The sequence below is a fragment of the Elgaria multicarinata genome, chromosome 4 (genome assembly GCF_023053635.1).
Source record: "Elgaria multicarinata webbii isolate HBS135686 ecotype San Diego chromosome 4, rElgMul1.1.pri, whole genome shotgun sequence".
NCBI classification, from domain to species: Eukaryota; Metazoa; Chordata; class Lepidosauria; order Squamata; family Anguidae; genus Elgaria; species Elgaria multicarinata.
Window position 1 is genome coordinate 141,673,416 of NC_086174.1, and position 25,376 is coordinate 141,698,791.

Consider the following 25,376-nt stretch of genomic DNA (forward strand, 5'->3'; position numbering starts at 1 on the left):
CCATAATTTCAACAACACTTCACCTTGTGTGTGTACATGCACATGCATTGAACAGTGCTACTTCAATAGCATTCTTTGGGGGAGTGCCATTTTTGTCCTAAACTAACATACTATAAATCCCCATATCTGTATCCTGACAGCAAACTTTCTAACGAAGAACAGCAGTGTTGAAGAACCGATGAAGCAAGTTTTCTTCACTGTAATGGAAATAATCACGAGGACAGGGCTACAATTCCAAGCCTAATACCCCAAGTTGCAACAAACTTGAGAATGCCTTCATGAAGATGGCAGTGACAAATATACTGCATGAAGGATCATCATGGCAATTTAATCCTTGACTAGTTCACTTGGAACTTAGCCTCATTGAATTCAATGCGACTTACTTACAAACATGCCTTCTTAAGATTACAACTACTAGTAAACAATTTTAGTATTGCCTTTGTGACTGGTCTTACAAGACATGAAAATTCTGTTAATGTATGCACAGCATTTTATTATTTATGAGGTAAGACTGCACATAAGACAGACTCAAAGCAATAGGAGTGGATTAGCTATGTTCTATCTTTCCTTCGTAGGAACATGGGAGCATCCAGTGCTCAAATCTTTCATCATGTACCTAGAAAATAAGCTTGGTCACACCACTGAGGCATTGTGTTAGGATGCTTGCAGAATCAAATCAAGAAGAGTGGCCATGTTAGTTCACTGGCACTTTTAGTAACATGAAAAGTGCACTTAATGTACAACGCAAACATTCATAAGTTATTTAAACTTCTCAGTGAACTCCTTTAACTATGTTCTGTTTTGAAGAATCAACTGAAGTTATTAGCATATTTGTAACAGATTAAGCATGTGCATAAAGGCAGTTTAATAGTTTCTTAGGAATGCATCTTCTCAGTGGATTTATTTGAGCAATATTAAAGATGCAACTAGTACATTTACTTCAACTTATTTTAAAGTCATCTTCTACTGAGCCAACTGTATACTGCAGATAGAGCATAGGGCTTATGAAGTTTCCATAGTTTAGTGCAATGAAAAGTTACAAAATACTTTAAATTAAGGTCATCTACTGGTAAAGAGCCACAAAAGGAGCCTTATGACACTATGCAGAATACTGCAAGTATACTGTTTTACTACTACTATTTACTTTTAAGCCTATTGTTTGTTTAGCCTTAATCTCTTACCATGGAAGTTGACCACCAACAATGAGCTGCCATTCAATTTCTAGATTCTTTACTCTCTTGGCTATCCAATTCTGTGCCACTATATAGAGATGTTAACACTGTTTTGAACTTTTGTTTCACATTGTAAACTTAATTAACCCCAATGCATTGAAGACAGTCTGTACATGGGGTAACAAGAGATACTGCTACATTCAAAGTGTATTTTACAAATCTATACTGTACTGAAAAATGTATGGGATGTATAAAGTTAGTAAACATTCTTAACCATTTAGAAACTAATAGTCATCTTTTAAATATGTCAAACAAAAACAAAAGCTTTAAACAGGTAGTTGCAACAGCCTTTTTAAACCCTTTGGGATCAATTGAGTATTTTGGTCATCAGGAATAAGTGATCTAGAACCCACTTTAGATATCAGCAATTCTTTTAATTAAGGAATAAGTAACCAAGTGTTGTTATTTCTTTTCTCTGCACTTTGGTGATCCACTTGCACTGGAATGCTTGTTGAGCATCAACATGATCCAAGATGCCTTGAGTAACCTGAAGAGCCTTAAGCGTGCTTAGCAAACTAGGGAATAAGATATTCACCTTTCAGACAATTGTTTGGGCAATCCATATGGAAGCCAATTATATACTAACACAGCAAGAGACAGATGTACGTCTTTTATACAACTGATGCACTTAGCCATTTCAAATGTGATGTAACACTGCACGTATATGCATGTACACTCAAGAGTGAAGCCTTAATCCTACTGAGGAACTACCATGGATTTTTAATGAAAAGCCTCAATTCTATACCTGATTAGCTTGCACCAATAAAAAGCAGTGTATGTATTAGATTCACTAAGATTTGTCAGCACCTAATACTGAAACACAGAAACAGAATGCACATTTCACCTTGCTTATGCCATTGCTTAAAGATAAAGCATCTCATCAACCCCTACATCCAGTATAAAATACAAATTGCGTATGATTGTCATGTGTATAAACTCAACATAAAATTTTAATCTTCCAGAACGAACTTTAAAAAATACTGGCCTCAAAATCAAAGACAGTCGCCTTCTGGCACAAAACATGGATCTAAGCTGTAAGTGTTTACAGTTTACAGGTCAAGTGTTTGGCTTCAGCTGCAATCAAGGAGGGTCCTCAATGCTTCTTTGGTCCAGATAAAGTACATACATAGCTAATTGCACTATAGTCCACCAGCCTCCACCTGGCTTTTACGCTGCCTTATAGAGCTTTCCTCTACTTTATCTTTGTGCTCCAAGTCATCGTCTGTCTCAGATCCTTCAACTGCAGAGTCATTTGAGGAGTTGTCCCGAGACTCATTTTCTCCATCTTCCTCATCTTCTCCATCAAACAAACCCTTTTCTGCAGTAGATTCTCCTGCTGTAAGTTCTAATATTTCCTGTTGCTCTTCTGTCTTATCATCATTTGGTTCTAGTGGTAAAAGAATAAACTCAACACAATCGTACTGTATGTCAAATGAAACATTTTATTAATCTATAACCTCTATCAGATTTTAATTCCAGCTCATTCCTTCAACAGCCTACATTGTACTACTGCTAGCAGTTCTCCTATATATTTTTAAGTCTTATTTTTTTCTGCACGGAAGCAAATTGTATGTTTTCTGTATTTGCTAATGGATTATAGGTTAACAGCATTGCTTTACATGTTGCTTTACATTAAACCCCAACCTCTCCCCCATCTCACACACACTTTTAAGTATCAATTATCACAATAAAGAATGTAAAAAGAATAATCTTTTTAGCCTTGAAATGTTTAGGTTCCTGAAACGTTGCTGGTTCCTCTTTAGTTAGACAACCACCAATCTCTCGTAGTAAAAAATAGGGCTGTAGTTTTCAGCTCACTTTTTTGGGGTGGCAATAAGTTACAATGGTAACATATTATGTTTTTTGTGGATCAGAGGTGAAATGGTGGTAATGCCCTAGGAGAAGAGTGCTGATCTGCCACAAATTTTAAATATCCCAATTGTCTAAACAAATTCTTTACCTCTAACTCATCTCAAACATATGAAAACCCACACCACTTCACACTTGGTAGGATGTGCTCTTCAAACATTTCCAGTGTGTTTTTGCCATCGTAGAATCATAGAATCACAGAGTTGGAAGGGGCCGATAAGGCCATCGAGTCCAAGCCCCTGCTCAATGCAGGAATCCACCCTAAAGCATACTTGACAATGGTTGTCCAGCTGCCTCTTGAATGCCTCTAGTGTGGGAGAGCCACTACTACTCCCATGATACCAAGGGTATTTTTAAAATATCTTCTGCCCATCCAGTTCCTCTCTAGGCTTGGTTGTAATAGTAAAGTGATACCTCTCCAAGGGCCCAACATCACATGTGGTATGATGAGTTGATACCCAGCTTCTCATGTAGTACTATAGCTTTCATTAAAACAAAACAAAACTGTGCCTAACTTACTAAACTTTACCAAATCAGCTGAAGACATTACTTTTAGGTTGCCTGTCATGATGAATGATCTTGTTCACAATGACATAACTCCCCAAATTGTAAACTGAGCTTCAGCTCTTGATCATACACTTACCAGAAGCTTCTTCATTGGACCTGGGTGGATAAATGCAGTCTGTAAGTAAAACCAATATCTGAAAGAAAGTAAGAAAGAAAGAATTACAAAGACAGCCCATAAGCTCCCCAATTAGAGTCAAAATTCTTCAACCCTAGATGCTATCCTTTCAGTTGTTATGGCTTCTATACCTTAGTGATACATATCCATAATTTCACCAAAGTTATGAGGGCCATATTTTTGAGCACAGTTTTAGTTTAATCTTAAATAATTCAAACCTGTTCAGATGCTTGAGCTTTTATAGCAATTGCCAATTATGAATGTTATCCTGTGCTGTTGCTAGTTCTTGTGAAGATAAATGCTTCAAATTGCGCACACAGTGGCATGTTCTGCTTGGCCAAGCTTCGCTTAAACTTTCCTCAAGTTAGCTAGTACCATATTTCCCAAAGGAAATGCTTGAGAAGGTTACTATATATTTAGGTTACCTGGGTCATAGGAAGTAGACATGCATATGATTACAGCGTTAAGTTTCCAACCTAGATGCCTATATATTCATACCTTAATTTTGTTTAACAAGTTCAACTCTTGCTCTGGCTCGTCAGATGAAAAGGTGAACAGCTACAAAAGGCACAACGATTTTCTTGTCTAAATTTATGGTCAGTTCCACCAGAAGTTATTAACCAATAAAAGGCTTTACAAGCCCAAAGGTTAACATGCTTTGCAGGTAACGCCTTCAAAGTTTAAGTTAGCAAGTAGCATTTTAACCTCTCTAACTCTTCAGTTACATGCAATCAGTTCTCTTGAACATTAAACTTAGTTACTTCTCAATTACATCCAATTATATCTTATACTGAAACAAAACTGCTCTGCATAATTCTATCAATCCTTCTTCTCTTGTGAAGTTTAAAATACGGAATACTGATGGAATTGTTCTGAAATCAAGCCCTTGCTTGTTCCAATTCTCAGTAAGTCTTGGCATCCAATCTTTATTTGCAATAGATTAGCAAAGCAAAGCATTGTGTGAGCAAGAAATGATACAGCATAGTGGCGAAGGTACAAATCAGGATATCTAGTCTACAGTCCAATACAGAAAACTCACAAGGTAGCCTTAGGCAAGCAGACAAGCTAGATGGGGTTCAGAGGAGGTCAACGAATATCATATAGGGGTCTGGAAACAAAGCCCTATGATGAGAGACTGAAACAACTGGGCATGTTTAACCTTGAGAAGAGAAGTCTGAGGGGAGACATGATAGCACTCTTCAAGTACTTAAAAGGTTCTCACCCAGAGGAGAGCCAGGATCTCTTCTCGGTCATCCCAGAGTGCAGGACACAGAATAATGGGCTTAAGTTATAGGAAGCCAGATTCCAGCTGGACATCAAGAAAAACTTCCTGACTATTGAAGCAGTATGACAATGGAACCAATTATCTAGAGAGGTTGTGGGCTGTCCCACACTAGAGGCATTCAAGAGGCAGCTGGACAGCCATCTGTCAGGTATGCCTTATTTATTTCATTTATTCATTTCATTTATATTCCACCCCATAGCCGAAGCATTCCGGGTGGTTTACAAAAGTTTAAAACAATGAACATCAAAAACAGATATACAAAATTTAAAACCGCCAAAAGTATAAAAACAATATCCATTTAAAACAACAATTCTCGGGTCAGTTAAAAACTCAGCATATGCTGTTAAATACTGCTTTAATGTGAATTCCTGCATTGAGCAGTGGGTTGTACTCAATGGTCTTATAGGGCCCTTCCAACTCTTCTATTCTATGATTCTAAGTGACTTTCACCCCCTAACTACAATATAGGGATAATACTCCTGACTATCTTACAGGATTGTTGTAATGATTATATTGATAATACATGTTAACCAACTTTGAATACCCCAAAACATTATATAAATTTAGTGGCTGTATTCAGATGCAACACTAACCCATGGTTTAGTGTTACAAGAATGTTAGAATACACCATGACAAGCTCCAGGCTTGCATACCCCCACCCCTTGTATGCAAGGAAAGGTGATTTCCAGTCACTTCCCCAGCTCTAGAATTGTTCTTTTTTTTTCTTTTTTTTTGGTGCAGGGTTTCAGATCTCTACATGTCATTCCATGTGAGCAAAAATGAGAGGAAAGCTGAGCTTCCTCCCTTCCTAAATTAAGCACAAATGACAGAAAAATCAAAATTCAATAGATCAACTAATTTTAGCCTTCAAAAAGCTCACTTGAATTAGACATCCCAACTTCCGCAACAGTAATTAAAAACTGACACTTGCAAAAAGCATTTTACAGTATCTTCAAGAGAAACTCTAGAATGCCTAAAAGATAGGGGTGTGCACGGACCCCCCGCTCCGCTTCTCTTCCAGATCCGCAATTTGCGGATCGGGCCGCGCCGCTCCGCTCCGCCCCCGCCCCGCCTATGTCCGCTCCGCTCTGCTGCGGAGCTCCGGATCCGGATCGGAGCTCCGTTTTTTCCCCCCATAGGCTTGCATTGAAAGCTAAAAAAGTATACAACTTTTTTTCTGTTACAGTTAGAAACCTCAAGTTTGGCACCATGACACCTCATGGACGTATACATGCATGCCAAGTTTCAAGCCAATCCCATCATCCCCTGATTTTTGGGGAATTTTTGAAAATCGGGGAACCCCATTCACACCCCTTTCCATAGCTCCGTCAATTTGCATGTTAGAAACCTCAAACTCGGCACCATGATAGCTTATCCAGGGATACACATGCACGCCAAGAATCAAGGCAATCCCATCATCCCCTGATTTTTGGCGGGGCTCTAACCTCTAACGCACCACCCATAACCCCAATTCACACCCCTTTCGATAGCTCTGTCAATTTGCACGTTAGAAACCTCAAAATCGCTACCATGATAGCTTATCCATGTGTCCACATGGATGCCAAGTTTCAAGCCAATCCCATCATCCCCTGATTTTGGGGGAATTTTTGGAAATCGGGCACCCCATTCACACCCCTTTCGATAGCTCCGTCAATTTGCATGTTAGAAACCTCAAACTCGGCACCATGATAGCTTATCCAGGGATACACATGCACGCCAAGACTCAAGGCAATCCCATCATCCCCTGATTTTTGGCGGGGCTTAAACCTTTTAACTCACCCCAAATCAAGTCCCATTTTACAACTACGTCAATTTGCACGTCAGAAACCTCACCTTCGGTACCATGACAGCTAATCCATGTGTCCACATGGACGCCAAGTTTCAAGCCAATCCCATCATCCCCTGATTTTTGGGGAATTTTTGAAAATCGGGCACCCTATTCACACCCCTTTCGATAGCTCCGTCAATTTGCATGTTAGAAACCTCAAACTCGGCACCATGATAGCTTATCTAGGGATACACATGCATGCCAAGACTCAAGGCAATCCCATCATCCCCTGATTTTTGGCAGGGCTCTAACCTTTTAACTCACCCCAAATCAAGTCCCATTTTACAACTACGTCAATTTGCATGTCAGAAACCTCACCTTCGGTCCCATGACAGCTTACCCATGTGTCCACATGGACACCAAGTTTCAAGCCAATCCCATCATCCCCGGATTTTTGCGGAATTTATGAAAGTCGGACACCCCAGTATCTGCAGACAGCTCAATGGGCCCATTTCAAAGGAAATCCCAACATGCCATGAATTGGGGAGTAGAGATAAACCTAAATATGAATCTTCTTCCACACTTGAAAAATTGATTTGGAACTTGAGCACAGGAAGGACTTCTCCCCTGAGTCAAAGCAAGACACACAAAAACCATCCCTGCAAGGTGGGCAGGGGGGGAGGGATGGAAGGCAAGCAGGCAGCAGACTGGGGGCACAAGGAAGTGAGCCAAGGATAGTTTCAAAGCCAGTAATGCATATAAAATGGAATAAATAAATAAACAAACAAAGGAGGGGTGGAATTAAAAGCAGCAGTGTTGCTGAATAAACAACAAGAAGAATTTTTTTTAAAAGACTATATCTGTCTTTTACCAGTAAGAGGGGAGTGGACATGCCCAAGAGGAGGGGGAATCATCTGCCAATTTGACTGGTCCTGTCTAGGTACCAGTCTTTAAGAAGCAAACGATCACTTCAACTCATGATAGGCATTCACTCCAGTGATTTACCTTTGGAGGGCTCTGATGGCCCTCCAAGGACAGGAGAGTGCACAAGGGCACATCCTTGCCCTAGGGGAGCTCATCCCCTTGCACCACATCTATTCAGTTTTTCCCCAAAGTTAGAGTGGGTAGCAGTGCTGTGCTTTTTCTATCTCTTATTATTGGCTTAGTATATGATTTCAGGTTGTGTTTGTGCATTTGGTGGGGCTACTGTTTTAAAAAACACTGAGAAAAGTCCGTTCAGACTAAGAAAGAGAAGTTCCCAGAATCCCAAGTTACCCGTTTTGCCTATCCCCTCCTCCAACTTTGGGATCATGTGATCATGACCGGGAGTTGACTCTGCCCCTCAGCCCTTCGAAAAAGGTATTTTCCCGCTGTTGTACCCGATTTTTCCAAAAAAATCTAGCAAGCGAACCGCAGCACGCAGAGAGCTGAGAGTAGGCTCAAAATGACCCCCAGCCACAACTCTCTAAGCACAAGAAGTTTCAGAAAGATAGCTTAAAAAACAACACAGTTATCCTCTATTCTTTTCCACAATGCAATCCTATGGGCGAAATTTTTCAAAATGGCGATCGGATCGGTCCGCGAAAAGAAAAGCGCTCCACGTATGGCCGCTTCTCTTCGCCGTGCTTCTACAGGTCCCCGGTCCGCTTCTACTCCGCCTCTGGGCAAGGCGGAGCAGGCCAATTCACTTCTGATTCTCCGCTTCTAATCGGAGCGAAGCACATCCCTACTAAAAGAATGAAGGAGCTCAACAGTAAACTACAGATCACAGGAAATAACGTAATGACAAATTGCTTACAGTAAGAGGTAATGCCACAGAAAACCCATAAGATGTTTATTTGTATTAAGTGCAAGAACTATATGTTTTAGTCAAGCTAGCCAAGGTTTTAAATGGATCAGACATTAGGATTTGAGATTAACAAAAGTACATTTAATATATATAGAATGAATTGACCCCACAAGGAGTCTGGGAGTTGGAGAAGAGGGACAAAGCCAGTCAGCAGTCCCTCAACCCTAGTTAACTTGGTAAAACATGCCCAACCCCTCCAGTAGTGAGGAAGGGGAAAAGGAGAGGGTAGATTGTTCCCATAAGAATTTATAAAGCTCCCCCTGAGCAGTGCATGATAGAGTACCAAGCAGTTTCTGGCTTAAATGATCTCTTAAAGGGTTACTCAGATTTAATTGGGTTTGCAATCCACAAGTTCATTAGGCTACAATCTTATGTTTACTTTCAAGTAAGTCCAACTATAGCCAGTGGGACATCTGAGAACATGTAAAGAATTGGATTGTAACATATTAAAAGGTATTCTTGTCTGGAGTAGTCTATCTATTGTCATAAGAACAGAATGGACAAGTGCCTTGGCTTTGTGCTGAGCCAGCATTTGCACTTGCTTTTCTGGCATTTCCTGTGTCATCATGGGCTGGGTGCAGAGAAATAAGCCATAGAGACTTCTACTTCTATTTCCCCCCCCCCTCCACAGCCCCCAAGGGCTACTCTTCCTCTGCCCCTTCTCCCTCCCCACTCAAATGTCAGCATTCTACCTCCCATGCATCTTCTGCGCAACTTGTTCGCTGTGATGAACGGCTGGATGAAAAGAGAGCCTTAATGTTACGGAGTCATGAATAGATGAAGTAGTTACAAACATCCAGATATTTACAGACAACCCAATACCCCATTTGAGTACAAAGCAAATATTAAAGGCCAACAGTCATTTATTATAGCACTGTCTGTTTGGATTGCCTGTTGTGGTCACTGCACTAACGGAGCCAAGAGTGGCACTGGATTTTACATGAAGACTTTAGAGATCCTAGATTATCTACAGTAACAGTTCTCTGTAGTTCTTTTCATTAGTATAAAAATTACATTCTTACCAGACCCAGGATCAGACCAATCAATATGGTGGCTAGTAAGAAGACTGCATAAGAACCCCAGACGTGAATTCCAAGTGTGCCTGTTAAGTAGTTGTGGACTTGCTGTAAAGAAGACAAATAAATAGCTTGCATTGAAAACTGTAATTTGAATACCTCTAACTCCTACTGCATGATATGACATTCGGACAATTGATGCTCTTCATGAACTTTTAAGACAAAGTGTTATGTGGCACCTTATAAACTAACACTTATGGCATATGTTTTTGCAGACTGCAGTCCACCTCATCAGTTGCACAAAATGCTATCCTGAGTTACAAGTGTGTATATACAAATGGGGGTTGTAAATGGTGAGGTGAGAGAGAAATAAAATGCAGAAAGCAGTCAGTGACAATCAAGTTATTAACAATGATAATTCACAAAAAAGTCGTTACTGATTACACAACGTCCTAGCATTGGATAAGCCAATATACACAGGATTAAAAAAAATCTTTAATCCAATTCAAGCCAAGGAAATAGAATTGAATACCTTGATGAATTGTAACACAGCAGTCTTTCAACCTAATGTCACTTGGAAGTTTCTTTACTACTTGAAAGTATGTGACAGAGTGTCCTGGAAAGCTGAAATGTTCTCCCACTTTTTTAAAAAAAAAAGTTTTACCATTTCTGATGGCAGAATTGTGTTCATTTATTCTGCAACAGACTAACAGGCTTACCTCATAGAATTATAGAATAGCAGAGTTGGAAGGGGCCTACAAGGCCATCGAGTCCAACCCCCTGCTCAATGCAGGAATCCACCCTAAAGCATCCCTGACAGATGGTAGTCCAGCTGCCTCTTGAAGGCCTCTAGTGTGGGAGAGCCCATGACCTCCCTAGGTAACTGATTCCATTGTCGTACTGCTCTAACAGTCAGGAAGTTTTTCCTGATGTCGAGCTGGAATCTTGCTTCCTTTAACTTGAGCCCGTTATTCCGTGTCCTGCACTCTTGGAGGAACGAGAAGAGATCCTGGCCCTCCTCTGTGTGACAACCTTTTAAGTATTTGAAGAGTGCTATCATCTCTCCCCTCAATCCTCTCTGCAAAGCATTACAAAGTTGCACTCAGCATGATCCGTTGTAAGTTGAAAACTATTATTCGTTAATATTCTACAGGTATAAAGTGGTATCTCTGTGGTGAACTGTCTATGCACCAGTTTTTTCCAACATGGCATCCTCCAGAAGTTTTGGACTACAGCTCTCATACCTCTGGCCATTGGCACTGCTGGCTGGAGCTGATGAGAGTTGAAGTCCAAAACATCTGGAGGGCCCCAGGTTGGGGAAGACTGCCTTACACTTTCCTTCACTTGTAGTTTTACAGCCAACCATTCAACCAAAGCTGGCAAATATTTCATAGATGCTTGCAAAGTATACACATTCACTGATATATTACATTTTAACACAGGAGAGACTGCACTCTTTTCTTTTTAAGGAAGTTGGAACCATGTTTCTCATCTAGCTTTAATAGTTCAGAGACTTCCCAGTTTTAAGGCTGCAATTACATGTGGTATTGGTAAAGCGCACATTCTGTATATGTTATACGTGGTAGGGTTGTTAATAAATAACCAAACTGTGCAATGCTAGACCATGCTGCTTAAACATGGGAAATATATGCTTCACTATCATTATTCTCATATAGGTGCCAGGAAAACACATTTCTGTTTTCTCCAGCTTATAAAAATCATTAAGGTTAAAAAATTTCAGTTTTGATTTTTTGTTTGTTTATAAAGGGACCGTGGCCTCTTTACTTTGTTGTGTTTGTTTTTATGCTTTATTTTATTATTTTCCATGTTTTATTGTAGTTTTAATGTTCTTTACTACTTTCTTACTCACCATTGGAATGCATAGCTTTATGTTGAAGGCGCAGGATATAAATGATAAATAAAATATATGCAGCTTTTTGCACTACATTAGTGCCACCACGCTGTCAAATCAGATTGGAAATTGTACTGCCCACTTAATACATCTAATAGACAATGGACAGAATGAAGGCTAACAAACTTGAAGCTCAATCCAAACAAGACTGAGATGCTGTTAGTGGCTGGTTCTTCTGATCAGATGGAGTGTGTTCAACCTGTTCTGGATGGTATTGCGCTCCCCTTGAAGGAGTAAGTTCATAGCTTGAGAGTTTTCTTGGAGCCATCTGTCACTTCAGGCTCAGGTGGCCTCAGTGGCACAGAGTGACTTCTACCAGCTTTGGCTGGTGGCACAGTTACACCCTTAGCTATGTTCTGGTAACCTCTAAATTAGAGTACTGCAATGCACTCTACCTGGGGCTGCCCTTGAATACTGTTCAGAAACTGCAGCTTGTGCAAAAGGTGTGTGACTGCCAGATTAATAACTGGGACCAGAAGCTCTGAGTATGTAAGGCCAATTCTGGCCCACTTGCACCGGCTGCTGTACATTTGCAAGCTTGATTCAAGCTGCTGGCTTTAACCTATGAAGACTTACACAATTTGGGACCACAATACCTGACGCAGCGCCTCTCCTGACCTGAACATACCTGGACACTACGATCAACATCTGGGGCCTCTCTCCAAGTGCCATCTTCAAGGGAGGCTCAGAAGGTGGCAACAAGGGAGAGGGTCTTCTCAATGGTGAACCCCGACTATGGTATGAGCTCACCACTGAGGCCTGCCTAACGCCGACACTGGCATCTTTTCAGCACCAAGTAAAGACCAGTCTCTACTCCCAGGCATTTAATGATACATGTCTGCTGTTTTTGAACGGGTCTAGTAGGGAATATATTGCTTACTTGAATAGCTTTTAGTTGTTTACATTATTTTAATTTTTCTGTGTTAAATTTTTTTTAGACCAATCAATCGTTTATTACAGCAAACAGCCAGCTTGTCAGAACAAATGAACAATAAAACAGATACAAGCAACAATAGTAAAATAGAGTTAAAATTGAGAGATTAAAAGTCAAAATATACAAGCATAAACAGGAGAAACCCATCTGTAGAGCATTTAACAATGTTAATTTATCACCTCTCTATGATGGTTTATGGCTGCTACATAAAATCTAGCCACTTTAGCTGTGCCATTCAAGTCAGTGCCATTCAACAGCTAGAGTATAGGGTTTTGGACATGGTAACTCTATGTTCAAATCACGCCTCCATCAAGAGTTACCACCTGATACACCAGGGAAATTAGTTTTACTAAGTATGAATCAAGTTTCGGACACTACAAAAATATTTCAATGGGTTGGAGCTCTAGCTCACATTTCATCACCATTAAACACTGATCTAAACCCTTAATTTTAGCACAAGCTTCTTATGCTGTAGGATTACTGGGGAACATGTGGGACCTTTCAAAAGCGGTCTTATACACATCACCCATAAAACTTTTACATGTCAATCATTTTGTTTACTCACCCTGATCCATCCAGAAAAATGGAAGAGTCCTGCCATTCCATGCATCCTAATAAAGAACAACCATCTAATTTATATCAATGCTAAATAATGTTTAAAGTTCAACAAATTAAGTGTTCTTGCATGTTCCATGACAAATATTGCATCATTTCTCATGATATTGTACAGTCACCCTGCGTAATTCATGGAATTTTAGGGAGGCTCCAGACATTTATTTATTTATTACATTTCTATACCGCCCAATAGCCGGAGCTCTCTGGGCGGTTCACAAAAATTAAAAACATTCAAAGTATAAAACAGTATAAAACCATAATATAAAATACAATATAAAAGCTCAACCAGATAAAAACAGCAGAAATACAAAATTACAAATTTAAAACACCAAGTTAAAATTTATTTATAGACTGTTAAAATGCTGGGAGAATAAAAAGGTCTTCACCTGGCATCTAAAAGCATATAATGTAGGTGCCAAGCGAACCTCCTTAGGGAGCTCATTCCACAGCCGGGGTGCCACAGCAGAGAAGGCCCTCCTCCTGGTAGCCACCTGCCTCACTTCCTTTGGCAGGGGCTCGCGGAGAAGGACCCCTGAGGATGACCTTAGGGTCCGGGCAGGTACATATGGGAGGAGGCGTTCCTTCCGATAGCCTGGCCCCAAGCCGTTTAGGACTTTAAATGTCAATACCAGCACTTTGAATCAGGCCCGGACCTGGACTGGCAGCCAATGAAGCTGGAAAAGGACTGATGTAATGTGTTCTCGTCGGCCAGTCCCTGTTAGTAAACGTGCTGCCCTGTTTTGTACCAGTTGAAGTTTCCAAACCGTTTTCAAAGGCAGCCCCCACGTATAAAGCATTGCAGTAATCCAAACGAGAGGTTATCAGAGCATGGATAACTGTAGCTAGGCTATCTCTGTCCAGATAAGGGCGCAGCTGGTATATCAGCCTAAGCTGATAAAAGGTGCTCTTTGCCACTGAGTTCACCTGTGCCTCAAGTGACAGTTCTGGATCCAAGAGCACCCCCAAACTACAGACCCGATCCTTTAGGGGGAGTGCAACCCCATCCAGGACAGGGCAAACATCACCTCGCCGGACAGATGAACCACCCGCTAACAGTACCTCCGTCTTGTCTGGATTGAGTTTCAGTTTAATAGCCTTCATCCAGTCCATTACCGTGCCCAGGCATAATCTCCTATTTGTAACTGTCCTGCTTTCCCACCGCTTCTACAGTCTTTTTTCTTTCCACCAAAAAATCTGTTAAGGAGGCAAGGACAGAACACTTCCACAATGTCTTTTAATTGGTAGCACTAAGAAGCTTCCATCTGGAAGCACTCGTGCTCCAAATACCAGGCTAAGTCATCTGATTATATGTTAATACTTCATGGGCCTTTAACAGAAATTTCTTATCAAACTGTGAACACTGTTTCATACAGTGTATTATAAATCCTCACAAATAGTTCACAACCAGTTTCTCGGATCTTAAAATTGCTTCGTATGTCATTACTCATGCATATTCCATCATATTTTATCGTCCAAAACTGATTGCCTGAGATTAATATATTTAACTCCTACTGCCCAAAATGACTACATGTTTAAATCCCCCTCGCCCCATAATGTCAAAGGTCATTTAGCTATTCATAATATCAGAAGCACTGCACATTCCCTACCAATGGTAGCTAATATGTGGGGCCGGAAAAATGCACAAAGCCATAGTAAGTCATGCTAAATCAACCTTCCTTAACTGGGTGCCATCCAAATGCTTTGGACTACAATTTCCAGCATTCCTGGACATTGCCCATGCTGACTGGGACTGATGGAAGCTGATGTTCAAAACATTTCTGAAGGGCACCAGATTGGAGGAAGCAGTCCTAAATATTAAGGAAATGAAGTGGATGGCTGCAGTTCTCAAACATGGCCACAGTTATCATGACATGTAATTCCAGCCTAAGACAAAGCACTGTAATGTAATTACACTATAGATGATGGGGATTTCCATCCTGCCACAGGTTCCACAGCTTCCCACTTTTTCTCCAGGATATAAACCTCTAGTTCCTCCACAGTCCTTGAGCCACGGTATCTGCGAAAAACTCCATCCTTTGCACTGAAAACAGATAACAGCACAATTATTTTGCAGAGTCTAAAAGTGAAACACCTAATCCTCTTATATAGAAGGAACTGTCATGCTGTTGCAAGTACACTGTTAATAGTTTTTAAGTATAATCTTGAGAGGGGAGGGCAGACGAGCAAGTCCTCTTATTTATACTCCATACCTCCATTCTCCATACCTCTCTATGCATTCTAGCAACATACAAGGGACAGACATGAGCCCGCAAAGCCGTCTCGCTATCCTACCACCACGTGTGAGGGGAAGGAACAGCCCTTTGTTTTCTTATGAAAACTTAATCATCTTTCCCACCAGTTCATGTTCCAACCTGAAATTCAGATCCTAGGTAAATTATCCTACCCATTTTTATGACTAGTCAAGGAATCTGATAAATAAATCCCAAAGGGATCCAATTGCTATAACTGTCACTCCCTGTAGGCAGAGCATGAGAACTTGTGGTTCCAGTGGCAGGTTGCTACTCCCTCACTATAGCACACTGCTTGAATTCATTGTTGCCTCATCTCTTCCCACTTACTTTATTTTAAAAGTTTCTTTTGCTATCAGTCTCAAACAGCAGTGGAAATACCTCTCGATCTGCATACAAAAAAAAATCTTGACCCAAAGCGTTAGCTATAATTCCACAAAGACAGTGACCATGCCATGGCTTCTTTTGGGTTATTTAACCCCTGACAAGCTGTGGCACCCGTGGGCTGCAGGTTGCTTATGCAACTCCCACTTGTGGGTTGCTGTGTCATGCAAACCCAGTGAGTGTGGGTTATTCGAAGGTTAAACAGTCCTCATATACTCTAAAACGGATCATGAGTTACATGAGGGTTATTTAATTCTCACGTAAGTCATGCTTGCCAGGTTTGCACAACACGGCAACCCTGAATTGGGGGTAGAATATTCTAAATGGTTCATGGTGGGGGCATATAGGTATAACCAATAACAAAAAATAATGGGTTAAATAACCCACAGTGGGCTCTCATGTCATGCAAACAGTCCCATTATCTCAATTTGCTAAATTCTCTAAGACGGTTAAATTAATGGAGGGCCAATTTTTTTCATTACTTTGTTACCTGGTTTACCCTAACAATACCCCTCTCATACCCATCATACACAGATTTTCTACTACAATAGCAAATAATTTCCACTTTCAGGAAGTAGTAATAAGATACTTACTGGTAAATAGTGGGAAGTGTAGTAACAAAGAATCGACCACTTACACCTAGAGAGGAAAGAGCTTTTTTCAGTGGAGTTTCTCTATATAAATTATTTTGCTTTTCTAGACATAATCTCCAACAACCATTTAACAAACCACTTATAACATAACTTATTAATAAATGAACTTTACAATAAAACCACTTTATGTTTTGTGAACTGCCCAGAGAGCTTCAGCTATTGGGCGGTATAAAAATGTAATAAATAAATAAATGTTATATATGGAACTAATCCCCAAACGTAATGGTCCATTTTGATTTCTAGCCTATTGAGTATAATCATCATCATCATCATCATCTATATAAATAAAAATGTAAATGTTCGTTTGTTCCCAATCTAAAATCTCCGAAAGTTCTTCACTGATTGCTTTGAAATTTTGACACAACGTTGTATTCGAATACGCGCGTGTTTTTATGTAACTATATTATAGATGGGGACAAAAGTGTGTCTTAGAATCGAAGAAATAGGGTATATAAAAGCCCAGAGGCCTCCTCCAAGCCACTTACGCAAATAGGAGAGAAGTCATTGTGACATCACCAACCAGTAGGCCAATCCACTGCCTCTGCCTTCTCTCCTATTTCCATGTTCTCTCCTATTTGGCGCCATCTAGCGATGTTTCTCGACCTATATTATATAGATGTCACACCTGTGACAGGTAAAATCATGCTTTTTTTGAAAAACAGCGCCATCTGTTGGACGTAAAAGCAACACATGCTGGTCAGGCTGGAAGATACATAAGCAGCAATGAAGCTGTATGGCGAATTCTTTCATTTCCCATACATGAATGAAGTCCAGCTGTTGTTCACTTAGCAGTACATCTAGAAAATGGACAACGCGTTTATTTCACAGCTACAAATGTGCAACAAATAGCCCTGAATCCACTGGCTACAACGTTAACTACTTTCTTCACGTTATGTCAAAATGACACATTTGCGAAAACACTGCTGTATTCGGAAGTGCCTACGTATTACACATGGAATGCGAGTAGAAAATCATTTGAACGACGCAAACGAGGAGAGCGAGTCGACGGACAACCTGGCATATTCAAAGAAACTACGATAGGCAGACTGTACACTGTGCATCCCAATTAAGAGGAATGCTTCTTTCTTCGCATGCTGTTGGTAAATGTGCCCGGTCCAACGTCTTTCCAGCAATTGAGAATTGTCAACGGCGTTACACATGCCACTTTCCGCAGTGCATGTCAAGCTCTGAATTTCTTGGAGACCGACCGACACTGGGATGTATGCATTAATGACGCGTACAACACGTCACATCCAAATCAAATTTGTGCATTGTTTGCAATCATATTGACCGCCTGCTCTCCTTCATCTCCAACACAGTTATGGGAGAAATATAAATCGCACATGGCTGAAGATATTTTCCGTCGAATACGCAAGGAAAATTCAAATATGAACATGGATTCCACAGCAGAAATCTACAATGGAGCGTTGATAACGATTGAAGATTTGTGCTTAGAAATCGTGAACAAAGTTCTCAATCAATTGGGAATGCCATCACCGAATCGATCTGCTCCTGCTTCGTCCGATGTAGAATTGCGTCGTGAACAAAATTAAAACACGGGTGATCTTTTGTCATTTGTGCAACCAAATATTCCTAAGCTAACGCTTGAGCAAAATGGCATTTACGATCAAATAATGCAAACTGTCAATAACGGGGTTGGAGAAATCTTCTTCTTAGATGCGCCAGGAGGAACTGGTAAAACGTTCCTAATTAGATTGCTTCTGGCAGCAATTCGATCCCAAAATGATATAGCCTTAGCTCTTGCGTCATCCGGAATAGCTGCGACATTGCTACCAGGTGGAAGAACTGCTCATTCCGCTTTGAAATTGCCATTGAACATGCAATTCATTGAAACTCTCACGTGCAACATTTCCAAAGCATCCGGCATGCGAAAAGTATTGCAGAAATGCAAACTTATTGTTTGGGATGAATGCACAATGGCGCACAAAAAATCGCTCGAGGCTCTTGATCGATCATTGCAAGATTTACGTGGAAACATCAGACCATTTGGGAACGCATTAATATTGCTTGCAGGAGATTTCAGGCAAACATTACCTGTAATTCCTCGTTCGACACCAGCGGACGAAATAAATGCTTGCCTGACATACTCTACTTTGGGGCGACACGTAAAGACGTTAAAATTAACTACAAATATGCGTGTCCAACTGCAAAGAGATTAAAAGATTGCAATTCCCAATTCGATTGGCGTTTGCAATCAACATCAACAAAGCTCAGGGCCAATCTTCAGAATTGTGCGGTTTAGATCTAGACACGGATTGGTTCTCACATGGACAATTATATGTTGCGTGTTCTAGAGTCGGCAAACCAGACAATCTCTATATCTGCATAGACAATGGAACAACAAAAAATATTGTATACCCACAACCATTGTGAAATTAAACATATTAGAAACGTGCGCTTTCGCTTTTCTTTCTTTTCCATTTCACCAGACTGAGCCACAGCAACGCGTGGCCGGGTACAGCTAGTAATAATAATAATAATAATTTCTTACCCGCCTCTCCGATTGGATCGAGGCGGGGAACAACAGCAAGCATAAAATACTGATTAAAAACATAGCATACACTGTTAAAAACATCCTAAAAGTATCCTAAAATTGTACTGGATAGGCCTGCCAAAAGAGATCAGTCTTGATAGCTTTCTTGAATGCTAAAAGACTGTCAAGCTAATGAGTCTCCTCAGGCAGGCTATTTAGTATACCTTATATTCAAGTTCTATGGATAATACAAACACTGTAAGAGCAACAGCTAGGAACTAGTGACAGTTATTGAGAACTCCTATAGCAATATAGTAGCCACCCGTGCTCCCAGCTCAGTTTTTAATCTACAAAGATTTAACTACGGTAATTTTAACAGCTGCCTGTAGCTTAAAAAGCTAGGTAAGTGTGGCAATATTGTCTCAGAAGGGCATATTATACCCTCCTTCCTCTATTATTCATCAGTTATAAATGAAAAACCTAATTTTTACTCACCAGGTTCTTGAGTGACATCCACCTTGCCCAAACTGAGTTCAAGGTGTTTGCTATTTTTTGCAAAAGCCTCCCACGCTGATTCCATCTGCTGACATGCAGGACACCACGGGGCATAGCTAAGGAAAATGACAAGGTGACGTAAGTGTAACATACACTTCCTTATCTGTTAAGTCTGTTATTCATTCAATTAAGCCGCCCTATAGCCAAAACCCTTCAAGCAACAAACATAATAAAAGCAAATACAATAAAACTAATTCTGAAATACATTAAAAGAGTTGATTTAAAAGCAGCATCAATATATTAGAATAATTTAAGTGAGACACAAGAGAGGAAAGTTCAATATCAAGAACCTATAGTTTCTTGAACTATTTCAATATTACTTCTAGACTGGATGTTCTCTTCATAGGACTGTTTTTAAAAACAGCCCCAGAACTTCAACAGGCGTAAAATACTGCTTCCAGGTTGCCACCTGACATCTGAAGCACATAATTCAGATCTTAAAATATTTATATTTATTGGCCATTTGTTTCCAGGCTCAGTTTAAAGTGCTGTAGTTGACCTTTAAAGCCTTAAATGGTTTAGGAGCAGGTTACCTTTAAGATCAGCCTTGGTGGCCGTCCTCTCTGTCCCACCCATATAAGAGATCAGGTGGGTGAGTACAAAGTGGTGCTTCTCAATGGTGGGACCAAGACTGGGGCACTCCCTCCTTGTGGATATCCACTTGGCTCCCTCTTTACCCACCTTCAGATGGTTAGTAAAGGTCTTCTTATATCAGCTGGTTTCAAGCTGCAGGAGAGATCCTTGCACCCCCTCCTCATTCTCCCCCACTTTGGGGAGAACAGGGAGGGTGCAAGCATCTTGACAGACACAGGCAAGATCCTTGCACCTCCCCCTCTCGGTTCTCGGTGCCCCACCCAGGGACGGGACATGCATGTCCCAGGAAGCACGTGTGGAGGGGTTGATCACAGTGCACCACCCAAGGGCTGCCACAATCACTTCCCAGGATGGCTGACACATGCCTATAGAGCCCCACTGGCAAGAGTGGCAGGGGTTTCTGCCGCTCTTGCCCCGCAACTCTGTAGGCATGTGAAATAGTCAATGGAGCCCACAACACAATAATCAACCAATGCACACCATATTTGTGCTAGTTATTTCATGGAAATAACCAACCATGGTGTGGAAAAGGCTTGCCAGACAACATAATCGTCAATGGTTGGCTATTTAATCAACTGCTGACAATTGTGTTGTCTGAACCCAGTCCTTCTCTCTCCTCCATGCCCCCAACCACTTATGCAATCTGCTAGTTTTACCTTATGTATTCCTAGAATTTAAAGGGGGAAAATAGAACACAAACATCTTACTCTGTTCCACCAAAAGCAATTCAAACTTATACAGCATATTCACTTTTAAGATAAGCAAGACAACTTTGTTAGGAGGGAAGGCCAAGATATAAAGGGACTCATCTTTCTAGCAAAGTTTATAATCCAGGTCCCAGCTCCATGATACAGGGCCAGACATGTTCATTTTCTCAGTAACATGCAGCTGAATAATGCATGATGTGCTCCTAACAGGGTGGAGTGAAATAGGAAGCAAACAAAAAAAGAGAGTGTACATTCTCTCAACTACATATTACTAGAGAGATACAGGTCTATGTATGTCCCCTGTAACATGTTTTGGTCACAGTAGGGGCTTCTACTTTGGAATAAATGTTTGAGGATGTGTCTGTGTATCTCAAGAAGAACTGAAGTATTCCACTCTTGCCTAGATTGACCTTCAAGCATAGTTAACCATTTTGTGTCAACAATGCTGAATCTGATTAGGTAGGAGTACCACTATAGGAGGTAGTTTTCAAAGAGAATGCACTATCTAGTTTACCACTACGTATCTACAGAGGGGATACATGCCTACTCAGAAGTAAGCCACACTGAGTTCAATGGGACTTATTCCCAACAAAATGTGCATAGGATTGCAGCTTCAGTAATGACACTCACACAGCTATAATGAATTAGGAGCAATTCCAGGTTTAATTTTATCATGTGAGAAGCACACATTTGCTAGTCGCCCCAAGGAAACTTTTGTTACTTTACAAGTCTTTAGACTATATCCCCTATTTTAACATTTCAGCTCGAGGGTAATGGTCTTAAATTATATGTTCTCCATCTGCAGTGCACACCTTCTGTTTTCTGACAAAATTATTAACATGTGCAGCTCCATTACATAGGGTCAGAAAATTATGCTGCTGGAGGTTAACAATACCTAAAAAGTTCATTAGAAAGCCCCACTGGATTCCCAAAGGTCAATTATTCAGTTTTGACATAATGAAATAAAAAGCGATTAAGGAAATACTACACCTTACAACTAGGAACATGCCTGTCAACACTCTTATTTTCTTTATGTGCTAAGTAAACTAACAGGAGTTCAAGTTTACCAAAGGATTTACTGACATTTAATACCAGCTTTTGTATTGTACCAACTTTCTAGGAATTATCCAGGAATAAATACTGTATTTTTTTTAAAAAAAACCCACCTGCATCCATCATTGCTATAAGCCTAGGATTCTAATTTACAGCCACTGCCAATACTTTAAAATATTGCTCTGTGAAAACTCAAATCCGGCCAGTCCAACTAGATTTTATTCATAGTCCCTGATCGAAGGAATCAAGAACATGGCTTAAGTTGTGTACCTTCTACACTCACAGACCATTATTGCTACAGACCTGTGTCAAAAGAGCATCTGCCTCCTGGGTAAAAAAAAATATTGAATGCACACAAGACTTTCGCTCTTCATGCAAGGCTTTTGTATTTACACTGCAACAGTTATTTCTCTGAATGTTTGTTCAGTTGTGACCAATATTTTTTTTAAAGGAATGGAAACCAGATTTACACAGTCCTCCAATTTTGATGGTTGGTTTTACAATACTTCAGCAGAGCTTTCATACAAACTCAATTCTCTCCTTCCTTCATTAACTGTCATCTGGCAATAATTATTCCATCAGGCTGCAGCAGAGGAAGATAAAGGAAATAGAGCCACTCCACAAGCCGTGCTGAGAGACATGCTACTTTTGACTCATCCTCTGATCGCACTGTAGTTGGTTGCTATAACTTTAGAAGTAAGGTCTAGTGCCTGGGTTTCTTTTCCCCTTCAATATCCCTTTTCTATTGTATATTTTAGGATTTCAGCCTGAGTCTGGGGAGTGTCTAGTTACCGATTCTCTAAGACACTCTGAGGACTTTTTTCAGTTGAAAAGGGTAAAAAAAATGCTTCAATTACATATAAATATATAAACTGCATTTGACACATTGAGGTAAGGTTGACAGTTACTACATAACAAGCATCCTATTGTAAATTTGTTAGCATTCAAAAACTGTCCATTGCTCTGTTTTCAATGAGTTAGCTGTACCTCCGCTGCTTGCACTAAGGAGGCCTTCTCAATATGATCACCATGTAGCACTCTCATTGGCCCTAACCTATTCTGTCAGATGCAGGAAGGGATCATTTACATGGAAAGTTGCACAGATCACCTGATGTAGCACAGTGGCAGAGATTGAACTAAGAATCAGGAAGCCCCTGGTTTGAATCTAATCTCCGTCACGAATTGAATAGGTGACCTTTTGCAAACCACCACCTTCCTCAGCTAACCCACCTCTGATGTGCAATACAGGAATAATAATAGTGATCTACACTACAGGTTTGTCATAAGGATTAAAAGAGAGAGGGAGAGGGAGAGAACATATCTAAAGCACTTTCGAGTACTCCAAAGGACTATCAAAGCTCTAAATGCCATTACACCTACCGTGACCATATGAAAAGGAGGACAGAGCTCCTGTATCTTTAACAGTTGTGTTGAAAAGGTAATTTCAGCAGGTGCCGTTTGTATATATGGAGAACCTGGTGAAATTCCCTCTTCATCCCAACAGTTAAAGCTGCATGAGCTATACTAGAGTGACCAGATTTAAAAGAGGGCAGCTTTAACTGTGGTGATGAAGAGGGAATTTCACCAGGTTCCCCATATATACAAATGACACCTGCTGAAATTCCTTTTTCAATACAACTGTTAAAGATACAGGAGCCCTGTCCAACTTTTCATATGGTCACCCTAATTACACCCCAAGTACAAATAGAAGGAAAAAACATTGTTTTCCTTTACAAACCAGGGCCAAAAGGGCTTAAGAAAGCAAGAGGCAGCAGCTGTATCACAGTACTAGGTGAAGAACAAATGCACACACACACACACAATCAAGTCAAATGAATCAAGCATCTAATCAGCAGCTACTAGTGACTAATAGACACAAACATGAGCCCAAATACACCCGAAAGCGTTGCAGCCACACCCAAGACCTGTGGGAGAGTTCAGAGTCAGGGATGCTTTGGGGTGGATTCCTGCATTGAGCAGGGGGTTGGACTCGATGGCCTTGTAGGCCCCTTCCAACTCTGCTATTCTGATTCTATGAGTCCCCAGTGCACCATGAATCTGGATTTAGGCTCTGCACCAATTCATGCACGCAACCTACCCTCCTGTGCACTTTTAGTTAATTTTCATAAATGTTATGCATTCCCCCCACCCACCCAAGACAAACCAAAACAGCACCGAATTTAAATCAAGTCGTTGACAGAAAATAGCAGGTAGAACTTTGCTTCCTCCTTCGTTTTTTCAAGTAAGACATATAGCCGGAATCCACTGGGCTGGGAGGCTTTCTTGAGGGGTCTTCACGAGGAGGAATTGTATCTCCTGCGCACGTTTAAAGTGCACCCGCAGCGCCCAAGGGCCTGGCCTGGCCGGGCTTACTCACAATTCCACCATCCATTGGCCCTGCAGCAGGAGACTCCAGTTGCTCCCACTCAGCTCCCTCACTCGGCTCTCCGCCTCCTCGGGCTCCAGGGAAGCCGAAGCCGTGGCAAGGGACGCCCAGGCGGCGGCCGCGGCCCCCCACAGCACCAGCAGCGGAGCTGTCATCCTCCTCCTCGGCCGCTTCCTCTCCCAACCCGCGCGGCGAGAACCAGGCGACGTCCCGCCCGCCTCGCTTTGAAGAGGAGCCGCCGCCATCTTGGGAGGCCAGGAAAAGAAGCGCGAGAAGGAAGAAGGGGGCCAAAGTCCCGCTCTAGCCACGCAGCACCCTTTTCTTCCGGTTCCCATGAGGTGGCTTCCGCCATGTGCGGGGACGAGGAGAGTGGTCAAAAGCTCTAGGAATCCATCCCAACATCTATATTAGGGCTGGGCAATATTTTTTTATTATTAGGGCTAAACCAGCGTCTCACCCAATAGGCTGCAAGCTTTCGAGTTCGCCAGGATTTATGGCGACCGTTGCTTTGTGTAGGAATTGAGTGCAAGGCACTTTGAAATGAAAAGCAGGGCTCCTGCGTTAAAAAGCAACACACACGTAACAACTTTTATTAGGGACAATTCAAGGAGATTAGAAGAAAAGAAAAAGCAAAGCTATTTTACGGGTGGGGTGGTTATACCTGTTGAATTTCTGCCAGCCACAAAGTATAGGACCTAAACCTCCTCGCAATATTTTTTCTTAACCTAGGGTGACCATATTCAAAGGAGGACAGGGCTCCTGTATCTTTAACAGTTGCATAGAAAAGGGAATTCCAGCAGGTGATGTTTGTATGCATGCAGCACCTGGTGAAATTTTCTCTTCATCACAACAGTTAAAGCTGCAGGAGTTATACTAGAGTGACCAGATTTAAAAGAGGGCAGGGCACCTGCAACTTTTATTTATTTATTTATTTATTTATTTATTTATTACATTTCTATACCGCCCAATAGCCGGAGCTCTCTGGGCGGTTGTGATGAGGAGAAAATTTCACCAGGTTCCCCATATATACAAATGACACCTGCTGAAATTCTCCTTTCAATTCAACTGTTAGAGATACGGGAGCCCCATCCTCCTTTTCATATGGTCATCCTACTTAACCCCTTTGTAGCTTGATCTAT

The 25,376-nt window shown here is 41.1% G+C and overlaps 1 protein-coding gene across 1 annotated transcript; it reads right to left on the reverse strand.

Annotated features, from left to right (window-relative positions):
* Nucleotides 1–443: 443 nt before the first annotated feature.
* TMX4 (thioredoxin related transmembrane protein 4) lies at nucleotides 444–24,482 on the reverse strand. The gene is made up of 8 exons (XM_063125493.1): nucleotides 24,229–24,482; nucleotides 19,438–19,553; nucleotides 16,389–16,434; nucleotides 15,075–15,203; nucleotides 13,113–13,158; nucleotides 9,708–9,809; nucleotides 3,745–3,802; nucleotides 444–2,619 (listed from the first exon to the last, which is right to left on the reverse strand). Exons 1-8 carry the CDS (start codon nucleotides 24,480–24,482, stop codon nucleotides 2,372–2,374), a joined length of 999 nt encoding a protein of 332 aa, XP_062981563.1. The 3' UTR covers nucleotides 444–2,371.
* Between the last annotated feature and the right edge of the window lie 894 nt (nucleotides 24,483–25,376).

Coding starts and splice junctions, on each gene's coding strand:
- TMX4 (XM_063125493.1), bottom strand. CDS start 24,482: ATGGCGGCGGCTCCTCTTCAAAGCGAGGCGGGCGGGACGTCGCCTGGT. Junction 13,159..15,074: donor AAATCCCCATCATCTATAGT/GTAATTACATTA, acceptor GTTCTTTATTAG/GATGCATGGAATGGCAGGAC. Junction 3,803..9,707: donor TTGGTCTGATCCTGGGTCTG/GTAAGAATGTAA, acceptor ACTTTCTTTCAG/ATATTGGTTTTACTTACAGA.